This window comes from Eretmochelys imbricata, chromosome 3 (assembly GCF_965152235.1).
Source record: "Eretmochelys imbricata isolate rEreImb1 chromosome 3, rEreImb1.hap1, whole genome shotgun sequence".
In the NCBI taxonomy this organism is placed as follows: domain Eukaryota; kingdom Metazoa; phylum Chordata; order Testudines; family Cheloniidae; genus Eretmochelys; species Eretmochelys imbricata.
In genome coordinates this window covers 34,425,608-34,438,910 of record NC_135574.1, presented here as the reverse complement: position 1 = coordinate 34,438,910, position 13,303 = coordinate 34,425,608, and the positions used below count along the sequence as shown (strand labels likewise).

Here is a 13,303-nt window from a genome sequence, read left to right as displayed (position 1 = left end):
ATGATTTAACTGGGAATTGGTCCTGCTTCGAGCAGGGGGTTGGACTAGATGACCTTCAGGGGTCCCTTCCAACCCTGATATTCTATGATTCTATGATTCTATGATTCTATGAAAGCAATATCTAATGAGACAAAAAATTTCCGCTGGCCCCACTACCATCACTCAGCTGTTACTTGAATATGGAATGGAGGACCTACAGTAGAGCCTAAAAATAGGAGGGCCTAAGGCTATAGCCTTATTAGCCTATGGGTTAATCTGGCCCTGCTCACACTCCCTCTGGCAGTGACCCCATTCTGGTCTCCATTCATCTCCCCCACTCCTCCCACAGAAATCCCAGGTCTCCCTCAAGCAGGGAGTCTCCCCTCTCTTACCCACTCAATGCATGAGCCAGTGCCACCAGAAATCGAATTCTCAGCAGACTCCCCTGCACTCCATAGTACAGGAGCAGAGTCCTTGTGTGGCAGGTCGCAACACCATTTGGCCTGACCACCCCTTCATCTGGATGGAGGGGACTCTGGGCCAAATTTCAGTGATCTTGTGACCCCCTGTCCCATGTTGCAACACCACTCACGGAAATCTGGCCCAGCTGCCTGTCTGCCTGTACAGAGGGACAGACAGGTAAAATTTCAGTGATGTTGTGATCACGTAGCCAGCAGCAGCCGACCTGATTTAGTATGGGACCAATGCTTAAGAATGGTCAGACTATCCCCTCACCAAGCTCTGCAGCCAATGAAACGTTGACCAGATGCAAAAACTTTGCAGAGTGGTGGTGTTGGTGGTGAATATGCACAAAATGCAGGGAGCCTGTCATCAAATTTTATCTAGCATGCCACACTGCGCTTTTGGTATCAGAACAACTGTTGACTCATACCTCCCACGGTTGTAGAAACCCAGCTCTATTTCTTCAACAGCAGACATGACATATCTGTGAGTCAAACTTAATTCTTATTTTGGCAGATATCCCATTAGAAGAGCAGTACATAGGGGCAGGGCCAGATTAACTCTCCTGTGGCTCAGGGCTATTAGATTTTGTGGGGCCCCTGTAGAGAAGTCTCTTTCCTGAGAGGGAGTTTAGTGCAGGAGTGGATTCTGCCCTGTGGCAGGGGGTTGGGGTGCAGGAGTGGGTGGAAGGTGCAGGCTCCGGCCAAGAGGCACTTAACCACAGGTGGCTCGTGGCCGGCAGCGCAGCAGGGCTCAGGCAGGCTGCCTGCATGCCATGGCCCCACGCCGCTCCCGGAAGTGGCTGGCTGCTAGCATGTCTCTGCAGCCCCTGGTGGGGAGGAGGGCAGCGTGTCTCCGTGTGCTGTGTACGCCTGTGAGCGCCACACCCATAGCTCCCATTGGCCAGGAACTGGCAAATGGGAGCTGCGGGGACAGTGCTTGGGGCAGGGGCAGCATGCGGAGCTGCCTCCCTGCGCCCCACCAGGGGCCACAGAGACGTGATAGCAGCTGGCCACTTCCGGGAGCAGCGTGGGGCCACGGCATGCAGGCAGCCTGCCCGAGCGCCCCTCTGCACTGCGGGACTTTTAGCGACCCGGAGTTAGAGATCACTGCCTGTGATTTATTTTTGTGGGGGCCCCCTTGAGCAGATGCCCTGGGCTGCAGCCCCTAAAGTCCCTGCCTTAATCCGGCCGTGCATAGGGGGGTCTGCTTCTCCACATAGATCACGACGGTAGTGGTTTTTTAGTCTCAGGTGCACTCCTGAGGGCAAACCCAGCCCCTTATTCATTCTACAGAGACCTTTTCCTGTGCAGCAACAGATCTCTGAAATCTGCAAGACACTCACTTTCTTGCCTGTCGCGATTAGTCGTCAGCCCTGTTTTTCAAACTTCATCATCTCTCCAGCACCACCCTCCAAAAAAAAAAATCAGACAGAAGATCAACATTAAGAAGCCCGCAAGAGCAGTATATCTGCTTAGAATTAAAAGACCAGTCTGAAAGATTTTTAAATGTTGTCAAAATACACCAAAGGCACTCAAAAAAAAAAAAAAGAAAAAAAAAGAGAGAGGAGGGGTTATGTGGAAGCCTTTATAGTATTTATATTCATCTTTACAAAGGAGACAAACTCAGACAAGAAAAATAGTCTTCTTTAGGTTGCAATGACAGTGGTAAAAAGAAGGAAGTAATCTGGCCTATTTTTTCCCTCCACTAGTGATAGTAGTAAAACTTTTTCTTGTCTGATTTTGGAGTGTTATTGCTATTTGACTACATTAAAAGTTCTGATAGTTAAAAGCCTGATCCTGCAATGTTTTCTAGATGGCACCCCAGTCATGAAAGGCCCTATATTTTTGTTTGGCTTCTTAATCACATTTAGAACTAATTGGAAATTTTCCATTGAAACAGATTTCCATCAGAATTAAATCAAAAACTTTCATAGGAACATGCCAATTTCATCAAAACTTTATTTCATTTTGATAAGGTCAAAATGTTCTGTTTTGACTTTATCATTTCAACTTTTATGTTCTTATAAATTACAATACATGTTATAATTATATGGTATAGCATAAAAGTCAAAATAATAAAGTTGAAATGAAAAAGTTGAACCTTAGCAAAATGAGATGTTTTGATAAGGTCAAAAAAATATTTCACAAAATTTCTGAGATTTCAACTTTTCACTCTGATTCAGAATATGACCAAATCTCAGAATTTCCCACAGAATGGAAATTCCATTTTTCGACCATCTCTACTCACGTTATTTATTTAAATTTAAAATAACAAAAAGAACATAAGACCAGACGTAAGAATGGCCATATTGTGTCAGACCTATGGTCCATCTAGCCCAGGATCCTGTCTCCAACAGTGGCCAGTACCAGAGTTTCACAGGGAGTGTACAGAACAGGGCAGTTGGAATGATCCACCTCTGTCTTCTGGTAGTTAGAGATTTAGTATCAACCCAAGCAAGAGGTTACATCCCTGATCTTGGCTAACAGCCATTGATGGTCCTATCCTCCATGAACTTATCCAGTTCTTTTTTGGAACCCAGTTATACTTTTGGACTTTACAATATCCCACAGCAATGAGTTCCAAAGGTTAATTGTGTGCTGCATGAAAAAGTATTTCTTCGTTTGTATTAAATCTGCTGCCTCTTAATTGCATCATGTGGCCCCTGGTTTTTATATTGTGGGAAAAGTTAAATAACACATCACTAATCATTTTTTCCACACTATTCATGATTTTATAACCTTCTGTCATAACCCCCCTTACTCGTCTCTTTTCTAAGCTTAACACCCTCAATCTTTGTAGTCTCTCTTGATTATCTTTGTTGCCCTTCTTGCAACTTTCCAGTTCCACTGTATCTTTTTTTGAGATGGGGTGACCAAAACTGGACACCATATTCAAGGTATGGGAGCACATGGATTCATACAGTCGCATTTTGGTATTTTCTGTCTTAGTTTCTATCCCTTTCCTGATAATTTCTAACATTCTGTTAGCCTTTTTGACACTTCTCCAAGGTTCTAGGCACCGTGACATCACTAATAACAAAATCCCAGCAGCCAGGAGTCATTTCACAGGAACTCAGCCAGCCAGACATCTACAGAGACTCCTTTCCACCCCTTCATCATTGTGGGACGCATACCCTCACCCTCTCCAAAACCCCTATCAAACAGATGACATTTGCAGTGTGCCCATATGGACACGGAATTCAATCTACTTCAGACCAGGTGGGGAGAAACCAGAGTCATGAAGACTTCACAGAGAATGCCCAGCAACCCTCTCTCCCTCTTTTATAATGAAGGGAATTCTACTCAGGCTCCTTTGATGACCACAGTGGTGGCAGTATTACACAGGGAAATAGGCAATCCCTCAGGTAGGCCAGGCTTTAAAGAGTCTGCTCCCCCTTGTTAGGAAGATCTATTTTAATATATTACTATAAGTCATAATATTTTATGATAGGCTGACTCATACCATTCACATTTTCCTTTTTACCTCATACAACCCAGATGATAAACAATAACCATTATTATGGGTTAGACTGGGTCATTAGGCACCGTCATGGGGAGGACTGGGAAGCATTGTGCCTCAGAGACAACATTTCTCACATGGCCCCTTTTTGTTATGGGGGCAGTAATTTGCAAGACTCCTTTTCCCATCCTATGCTCTCTCTTCCCTCCACTCTCTGCATCTGGACAGTGCTTGGGGAGGTATAGGGTGGAGAGCTATGTTTCTGCCTCTTTCCCACCCTTCCTACTTTTTCCCTAAAGGGAGTATCTGGTGCTTAGACCTTCCTATCTCCCCAGCATCTGGAGCTAACATGTAGATAGCCTTACAGCACCATGAAATTGAAAGGCGGCGGGGGGGGGGGGGGGAGAAACTTGCTCCTCTTAAACATGTTTTAAGTACCATCTATGCACCCTGATTTGTTAAGGGTGGATTTAAATCACCATGTGACACAGTGCCCTATTTAATCTGGTTTACTACTAGCCCGGGGGAAAAAAGGCTAATTATTGGCATTATGGTCTAGTCGAAATTAGGAAGTGAAAATAAATGATTCATGACAGGCAAAGTACTGTTTTTATGCAATTAGATTGTTTAACGTATGCTATATTTTTCATGATTTAAAAAAAATGATCACAGGTGTGAATAATGCCAGAGGTGGCCATGGGTCAATTTGTGCCTGTAAATGTCACAGCCACCAGATTTTGAAGTCCGAAACATCCACACATCTCAAATAGGTGTCATTGATCTTAACTGATCAAAAGCAAACCCGTTGACTGTTTCTCCAGCTATTGGCAGATAGAGAACCATGAGTAAAGAGGTGATGCCTTTGACTGTGGGGGAGGTTCGGAGGAAGAGAATAAGAGAAAGAAGGGATAAAATAGACACTATGGAAACACGAGAATGAGAAATCAGCACTTTATCTTTAAACTGATTTCTTTGCCTTGCAAAAAAGTAACTAGCTGCATGCTTTTGAAAAGCTTGTAGTGTTGAAGCGCCACCTTCAGTTACTTGGAAGCACAGACAGCAGATGCCCGGAGGCTGCACCTCAGTCCCGAGGACATGAGCTCACCCAGCCTGACTGCACTAGGCAATGGGAAATAATCGCACCAGATTCACATCCACTATCCCACACTCTCTAGCAAAACAAATTGCTATGCTTTCTAATAGCCAGCCCAGGAGGAGATGGTGAAAGCATTAATACAACCCATCTTAAATGACCCATGCAAGTCATTTTTCATATATGTATATTAAGATTAAGCTCCCAGCCCAGCCTCTTCCAATTCCACACCTCCCCCACTAAAACGGTGCGAAGGGCGGGTGGCGCATGTGGGGGACTTCAATAAAGGCAGAGGGGAGGAGCCAGTGGGAGGAGCCCGAGTTACACCATTGGCTGGCTGGGGGAGTGATGTCACTCATATGAAACCCTGATAACTAGTTCGGAGGGGACCCGGCCGCAACTTTTGCAGAAGGGGGCGTGTGATCTAGTGAGAGCTCGGGGTCCGGGCGGCTGCCGGTGCTGCTGCCGCCGCCGCCGGGGGGAGGGGAAAGAGCCGAGCCGCAGAGCGTCCCAGTCCTGCGGGTGCCGGGTGCAAGGGGAGCAGAGGCGGCCGTGTGCGAGCGGGGAAGGAAAGGTGCAGGAGGGACCTTGCAACTCGCACGCGGGGCTTCGCCTTGTGACTCCCGAGGGCTCGTGTGGCGGGGCAGAGAAAGGGCTGGCACACACAAAGAAATCGCTCCAAGCCCGGCATGGTGCAGCAAGCAGAAAGTACAGAGACTGAAAGCAATCTGCCCAGGGAGGCGATGGACACCGAAGAGGGCGAGTTTATGGCATGCAGCCCGGTCGCTTTGGATGAGAGCGACCCGGACTGGTGCAAAACGGCTTCAGGGCACATTAAGAGACCGATGAATGCGTTCATGGTGTGGTCTAAAATCGAGAGGAGAAAAATCATGGAGCAGTCTCCGGACATGCACAACGCGGAGATCTCCAAGCGCCTGGGCAAGCGGTGGAAAATGCTGAAGGACAGCGAGAAGATCCCCTTCATCCGGGAGGCGGAGAGACTGAGGCTCAAACACATGGCCGATTACCCCGACTACAAATACAGACCCAGGAAAAAGCCCAAAATGGACCCATCAGCCAAGCCCAGTGCCAGCCAGAGCCCGGAGAAAAACGCACCCACCAGCAGCAGCAGCAAAAGCGCCAAGAGCTCCAGTAAGAAATGTAGCAAGCTGAAGTCCTCCTCCTCCTCCTCTCCCGCCAAGCCCGGGGCTAAAGCCACCCACCCCGGGGACTACGCCGGGGAGGACTATGTCTACGGCACCCTGAAAGTGAGCAGCAAAACCGTCAAGTGCGTCTTCATGGACGAGGAGGAGGAGGAGGAGGAGGAGGAGGACGAGCTGCAGCTCAGGATCAAGCAAGAGGCGGAGGAGGAGGAGGACGAGGAAGACGAGCAGCAGCAGCAGAGGCGATATAATGTAGCCAAAGTCCCGGCCAGTCCCACCTTGAGCTCCTCGGCAGAGTCCACCGAGGGGGCCAGCCTGTACGAAGAGGTGAGGGGCGGCGCCGCCTCGCACGGCAGCAGCGGCAGCAACAGACTGTACTACAACTTCAAGAACATCACCAAGCAGAACACCCAGCAGCAGCCCAGCCTGTCCCCGGCGTCTTCCAGGTCCATCTCCACCTCCTCCTCCAGCAGCGAAGAGACGGACGACCTGATGTTCGACCTGAGCTTGAATTTCTCCCAGCACCCTCACGCCGCCTCGGAGCTGGGGGTGAGCTCCGCTTCGGGGAACCTGTCTCTGTCCCTGGTGGATAAAGATTTGGATTCGTTCAGCGAGGGCAGCTTGGGCTCTCACTTCGAGTTCCCCGATTACTGCACCCCGGAGCTGAGCGAAATGATCGCAGGGGACTGGCTGGAAGCGAACTTTTCCGACTTGGTCTTCACTTACTGAGCCGCGGGAAGGCGTGTCGCTGGTGAGAACAACCGAGCAGAGAAATCGGAGAGGAAAGATGATGCTGGTGATGATGTGATGGAAGTGGGGGAGTAAAAAAATGAAATAATAAAATGTCTTCTTTTCTTTTTCTTTTTTTCTATTTTTTTTTTTTAAGTCTCAAAGTTAGTTCCAAACCGAGCCCGGAGTTATGATTTTTTTTTTTAATTTGGTGATCGCAACAACAAAAAGGCATGGGGGACTGGGGGAAAAATGATTCAGAAGTCGATATTCGAAGCTTGTCGGTCTGTGATTGAAGTCTGGAAGATGGTCTGCAAAGAAGTCTTTTGGCAGCACAACTGTTACTCAAGGGGGTTGTGGATTTTTTTTTCCCGCGAGAGATCTTAAAAGAACTGTTCTGATTTGATTTTTTTTTTTCTGAAAGGGACCATTGCAACTTTTTTTGGAGGGAGAAAACTGATGTCTTCTATGCATCCGATTCTTAACAAAGCTGCAGGGAGCTTGAAAAAATGCAGACTGTACAAACGCTTACAAAAAGAAAAAAAAAACTGTGAACTGACTTAAGATCAGAGTTTACTTTTCAGATCAAATTGTCTATGGTTTTACAAATGTGATTTCTACTTGCCAACTTTTTTTTTGTAACTTGTTCCCTTATACCTCCTTGATTGAATACCAGACAGCCTAGACCTCAGTACAAAAAGGTATTGAAACATTTTTGATACATAACAGACCTCAGTCTTTTTTAAAAATTAATATATTTTCAGGCGTATTTTTGTACAGTGAAAAGGGAACATTCTTGCTGTGTTTTTTCAGTGAGACTTTTCAGGCACTTCTTCCCTTTTATTTTTTTTCTTTTCTGTTTTTAGCATGCAAGTTTGTTGGTACGTTACGTCCTGGTTTTAAAAGGATTAACATTTTAAAAATAATCCTTGCATCTAAAGGCCTTGTGGTTTAAAACAAAAAAAGAAACTTTTTTGTACAGCTATAGTTCAGATTTGTTCAATATTTGTAGGTAAAGATTTATTGAAAATGGTGATATAGACCTCAGAGCTGTTATCTTAGTTTAAAAGATTGTATATGTACTGTACTATAGTAGGACTTTATGTATCTCATACGCTGTGATATGTGGATGGGGCCCCAGATGGAAGGTATGAAACTGGATTCTCGATTTTTAGCAAAAAAAGGCACATAGTTAAAAAAAGTTTCTCATTTTGTGCAATATAATCTAAAGTACAGACCATCTGCATATTTTGTAGCAAATGATGGCAAAAGCAGACTTGTGCACTGTCAACATCATTGCCTTTTTTTTATGCTGAAAGTCTGTATCTTGACAATTTTAATAAATCAGCTGGAACTGATAGAAACTCGAATCGCTATTAGTGTCTGTAGAAGTAACGCTGGCGATGCCCTGTGCCCACGCCCCACCCGCGGAGCTGTAGGCGGCTGTGTCTGCATGTAGCCAGGGGGGAGAACGTTAAGACAGCTTTTTATTCCACAAACGTGTAAAATCGCTGATTTTACCCCCCTCCCCGCTCCCCCAGCCAGCTTTCCGCGGCCACCTACCCTAGAAGGGGAGACCCCGGGGGTGGCTGGCCCTCAGGAGCCCATAGAAAGATGGCGGGGAGCATCCCGGAGAACGTGATTCCAGGCACGCTTGAGTGTTAGCTTCTCTGCCCGTTTACCTGCCTTCTGTCGTTGCTGCATCTCCCCTCGGCGAAGGGCTGGGGGGGGGGGGATCCCAGCTGAGTGTGGCTAGCGGAGGGGCCCTTTGCCGAGGGGGGATTCTAGCCCTCTCCCCATCTCCGGGGCGGCGGGGTAAGGACACCTTTCAGGCTGCGATCCGTGCGCGTAGGAGGCGGGGATGGCTCTGGCTTCGCTCCCCCAAGTGGCAGGGCTCGGCTCTCCGGAGGGCAGCGTCGGGGGCCGGTGCTAGCTCGCTCCCTGCTCGGCCTGGGGGGAGTCTCCCTCAGGCTCTCGGGGAGGGGGCTGCGCTGGCTCCCGGGGTCCCTTCCACGTGGGCTGGGCTGTGCGGCGGGCCAGGCTGGCCGTGCGCGGAGGGGGTGTGTCCGGCCATGTGCGGCCAGCGAAGGCTGGCGGCGGCAGGCGCGCTGGTTATTTTTAGCAGCTTCTCTCCTACCCCCCACTCCCCCTCCCCCAGCCCCGCCAGTCTTAAACGGGGGAACCGGGCGAAGGAGTCGGGGTGCAGCGGCGGGGAGGGACCGGAGAGCGGCTGGCTCCCCCTGGGCGGGGCGCGCGAGCCTCCCCGCCTTTTTCCGCCCCCCACGCCGGCCGGGGCAGCACGGTGCTGGGCTGGCGGCTGCTTCCCGCCTCCCCGTGCATCCCTTCCGCAGGGGCAGGCGAGGCGGGTCGCAGGGAGGCAGCAGCGGCCGGGTGCGGGGCTTCCAAGCCGGGGAGGCCGGCCGCAGCCGGGGGATCCTGCTCAAGAAGGGGCGGGCTGAGGCCTCCAGTTTGCCGCAGGGGCGGAGGTGCAGCCAGCTTTGATCTCTGCCCTGTCCCTTCTGTGCAGGGCTTCCCTCCCCGCCCGAGCCGGGCGCGCACAGGCGCTGCTGGCCCCCAGCTCGCGGAGCCGGAGCGATCTGCCCCCAGCCAGCTCTGCCTCTGCCGCCCTTCCCTTTGAGCGGCCTGGGCGGGCTCGTAGCTACCGATGCCCTGCCCAGAGCGTGCTGCCGCCCTCCTCGGCAGTGGCACGGCGCTAACCTCCGCCCCGCCGGCAGCCGGAGAACCCAGGGGATCCCTGCTCCAATTCCCTCTTCTTTGCAGTTGCCTTTGCCTGTCTGAGAGCTGGGGCGTGGGAAGGGCGGATGTGAGCGGCTGCTGCAGATGAACAGACTTTGTAAATGTGCATTTTTTTCCCCCTTAGGAGCCGTCAGATTTCAGTTTTACACTTTGAAAGAACTGCTGATGGCAATAAACAGACTCAAGGTGGAAGTGTGTTTCTCAAGAAGTTTACTTTTTATCTGATAGGCATTGGTCGATCCTTTTATCTTTTTATCCACTAATAAATGATCCAGCTGTTTACAAGGACAATTCACTGTGCTGGTAATTTTGGTGGCAACCACTGCTACAGGCTTTCAGACTTGCTGAAAATGAAAATCCTGCATACATATTTGTAAGGCATAATAAAACACAACATTTAAACCTGCATGCATGTTATGTTTAATCAAAGACAACTCTTAGGCATTTAAGTGGTGAGATAGCTACTTTAGGTTAGTTAAATAATCTGGTAGTTAAATGATTCATATAATCTGATCTCTTTCTCATAATAATAATAATTTAAAAAACTTACTCATGAGTCTAAATAAAAGATGTTTGGCCTAAATCCTTGCTATCAGAAAAGAGATGTAGAGTATCTGGGAACCTAAATTTATGTCTTGCATTGTGATAATTCTTTATGAAAAAAAAAAAACTGTTTTAAAACAAACAAGTACAACACACAAAATATCCTTGGCAATGGATAGTCCTCAATAAAACAGAATTTCTTGAATTTTAAGTTTTTTTGGTCTCAAATGATTAGTATGTTCTCTATATAATTACTTAGCAATTAGACTGAAAACAAATGACATTTATCTCTTCTAAGGCAAAAAGAAAAGAAAAAAAAGAAAGAAAAAGAACTAAAGTGCTCTACAGCCTAGCCATTAGCTGTCCTACTGTTGAAAACCAGTTCATGGGCTAGGGTGATAGCATTAGATGATCATATTCCAATCCTTTAAAACTGAGCCAAAATTCTCTTAGCAATTCTTCAAGCTATCATGAGAGGGTGTGGACAATTTCTTCCACTCCCTTCTTTCTGATATGCATCCTTGTTTATTAAAATGATAGGCAGTGTAATTGAACATTTGTGTTTTGCAAATGTTCAGTGAGTTATGTATTAATGATGGTCAAATCTAAGCTGGATTCAGTTTGTAATAAGGTATATGTTTCAGCTCACAAAAATTTTTGGAGGAAATTTTTACAATTATCATTACAAAATATTAATCAAGAATAACTAATTTGAAATATCCAAGTATAGAGCAGTCAGGCAGATTTTAAAGAGCAACAGGTCTACTTTAGTCAAAGGAAAAAAACACCCTGCCAAAAGAGTCTTGGCTTTTGGAAGGGAACATGTAAAATTAATATTTTGAGTGACGATGCAATGTACAGGGGGACAGTACATATTTTTTTTCCCAAAAAGTTTGACATTTAATTCATTTGAGAGCTTAACTTTGCATATTGCCCAAGGAAAATGAATGAATATTCTAATTAAGCCACGAGACTTTTAGGGCTAGAACTTGCTCCTTGTTGAAATCAATGCCTGAACTCCCACGCATTTTAGTGAGAGTAAGAGCGGTCTTACAGTCACTAAAGATCACATCAGCTAGGTTACCCTCATATTTTATGTGTGGGGTGTTTCTGGTCAAATTGAATAATCCTATTCCCAGTTTTTCCTTTTAAGTATGCATATGAATTCTTATTGACTACCCTCTTGGAGAAATCTTTATGTTCCAGGCTTAGTGTCTCCCATTTACTTTCTTATTGCCCCTGTTTTCATTTGGTCTCCATAAAGTATTTTTCTTTGTATAAGCAGACTTATGGGCACAAAAGAAGAAACTCAGCTTTTTCCAATTGGAAAAAACAACTTAGGATCTCACTTAAATATCAGACCTAGAAAAAGGTGGTGGTATTTTTTAGATTTTGAAAATGAACGTTTTTGGAAAGTTAACTTCAATTGACATTTTCCCTTTTGGTTGCTGTCTTCTGTTTATTCTCTCAACTGTAAAAGTACTAACTCACAGTAAATTGTTTAATTCCTTTAAAAGGACAATATTTTTCAAATTTAACAGGAAGACATATTCAAAATGTCTTTTAAATGTCTCGTGGTCTAAAGTGTAGGCATCCACATCCACCCAGGGTAAACTTCCCCAAAGGTAGAGTCTACTGAATGTGGTTTGCATCTGTGTGTCCTGCTTCTTCACTTACACAAGTGTAAATCAAGTGCAACTCTATAGTTATTCTAGAGTGAAACTCCTGTGAGGTAAGAATCAGGGCCATGTAGTTTTCAGCTATTTGATACTCTATTATAGTTCATTCATTTTCTCTCTAACCTTGCCACATCTTCATATTGATGCCCTGGTATGTGCTTATACCTGCATTTCTTAACAAAAATTCTCATTGAGCTTAATGAGAGTTTTTTGCTTCAAGAAGGATGTGCGGAATTGGGTCCCAATTCTTCCTGTTTTTTTGAAAAACATAGTTCTCTTTCTAAATTGTCCTTAATCTTTACTTATGATAATGACCAGAAAGAAACTCCCTATACTGAGATGCCTTACATTTCAACTATACAATTTTATTCCTTCAATTTCTCTTTTTTTTCAAATTTCAGGCTGTGATTTTTAAAATTTATTATTTTTTTACACACTACCTGTATCAATTAACTGCCTAATTAGTTTTATCTTCTCTACATGGATGCAGTGAATTTGTAAGAGAATTTCACAAGCAAGTAGTTTTTTAGTGAGTTTAAAGTAAATAGAGTTTTAAAGACCTATTTTTATATTCAATATAAAGCACAAATGTGCAGAAAGTGTAGAATGACTTACGAAAAAGGGAAACAAAACTTGTATTGTTTCATGTATAAAAAGTAATACCTTCATTGGGTAGAGTTTCTCTTAGGAAACCCAATACTTATGCCAGTGCAAAGATAGGAATATTTTAAAAACTCTTAGAAGATTGTGATTGACAGCAGTTTCAAAGCAATGACTTCTCTATATGAAAGTAAACCCCTAAAGCAATATGGTCAAGAAGGGGTGAGTGGTTTTCAATGATGAACAAACAACCTGGAAGTGTGAGATTGGAGGTTCCAGTGCTTATTATTTAATCAAACTTTTTTGTGCTTAGCTATTATATCTGGATTTTCTGTGAAGTGAAATCTTGCAGAGTGAATGAACATGAGGAAATCAAGCTACTAAGATTTGTGAACCTCCAGAAATTAAGACTGGTTTGATTATCATGGTATCACATTATAGTAACATTCACCTCACAGAAAATCAAAACAACAGTGATTTACCATCTGAAGAAATTTGATCAAATAATAAATACTATTCCAGGAACTTCTATTTATCACAATTTGATTTTGTTTCCATCTTCCTGCGTATCTCCAAAGCCAACTTGCCTCAACTCCTGGGTATACCAGGGAGAAGAGTTATATGCCATTGTTAGCTCATTTGCAATTTCTATCTGGTTTTGCTCTTGTACATATGTTGGAGTTTTGGAGTCTCTAAATAAATGCTGTGATACTTTTTTCGGGGGGGAGGGGGGGCTGTTTTAAAATGGAGGCCTATTTTTCCAATGTGGGACATTTGATGGTTACAACATTTCAAAGATGTTGCATGATGGCCACAGTGGGGAAAACTGAATGTTT

General features: G+C 45.4%; 1 protein-coding gene across 1 annotated transcript; it reads left to right on the top strand.

The window, feature by feature from the left end:
• The first annotated feature begins 5,685 nt into the window (after window positions 1-5,685).
• Window positions 5,686-7,378, top strand: SOX11 (SRY-box transcription factor 11). The gene has a single exon (XM_077811561.1). The coding sequence runs from the start codon at window positions 5,686-5,688 to the stop codon at window positions 6,886-6,888; it is 1,203 nt and encodes a 400-aa protein (XP_077667687.1). The 3' UTR covers window positions 6,889-7,378.
• Window positions 7,379-13,303: the final 5,925 nt, after the last annotated feature.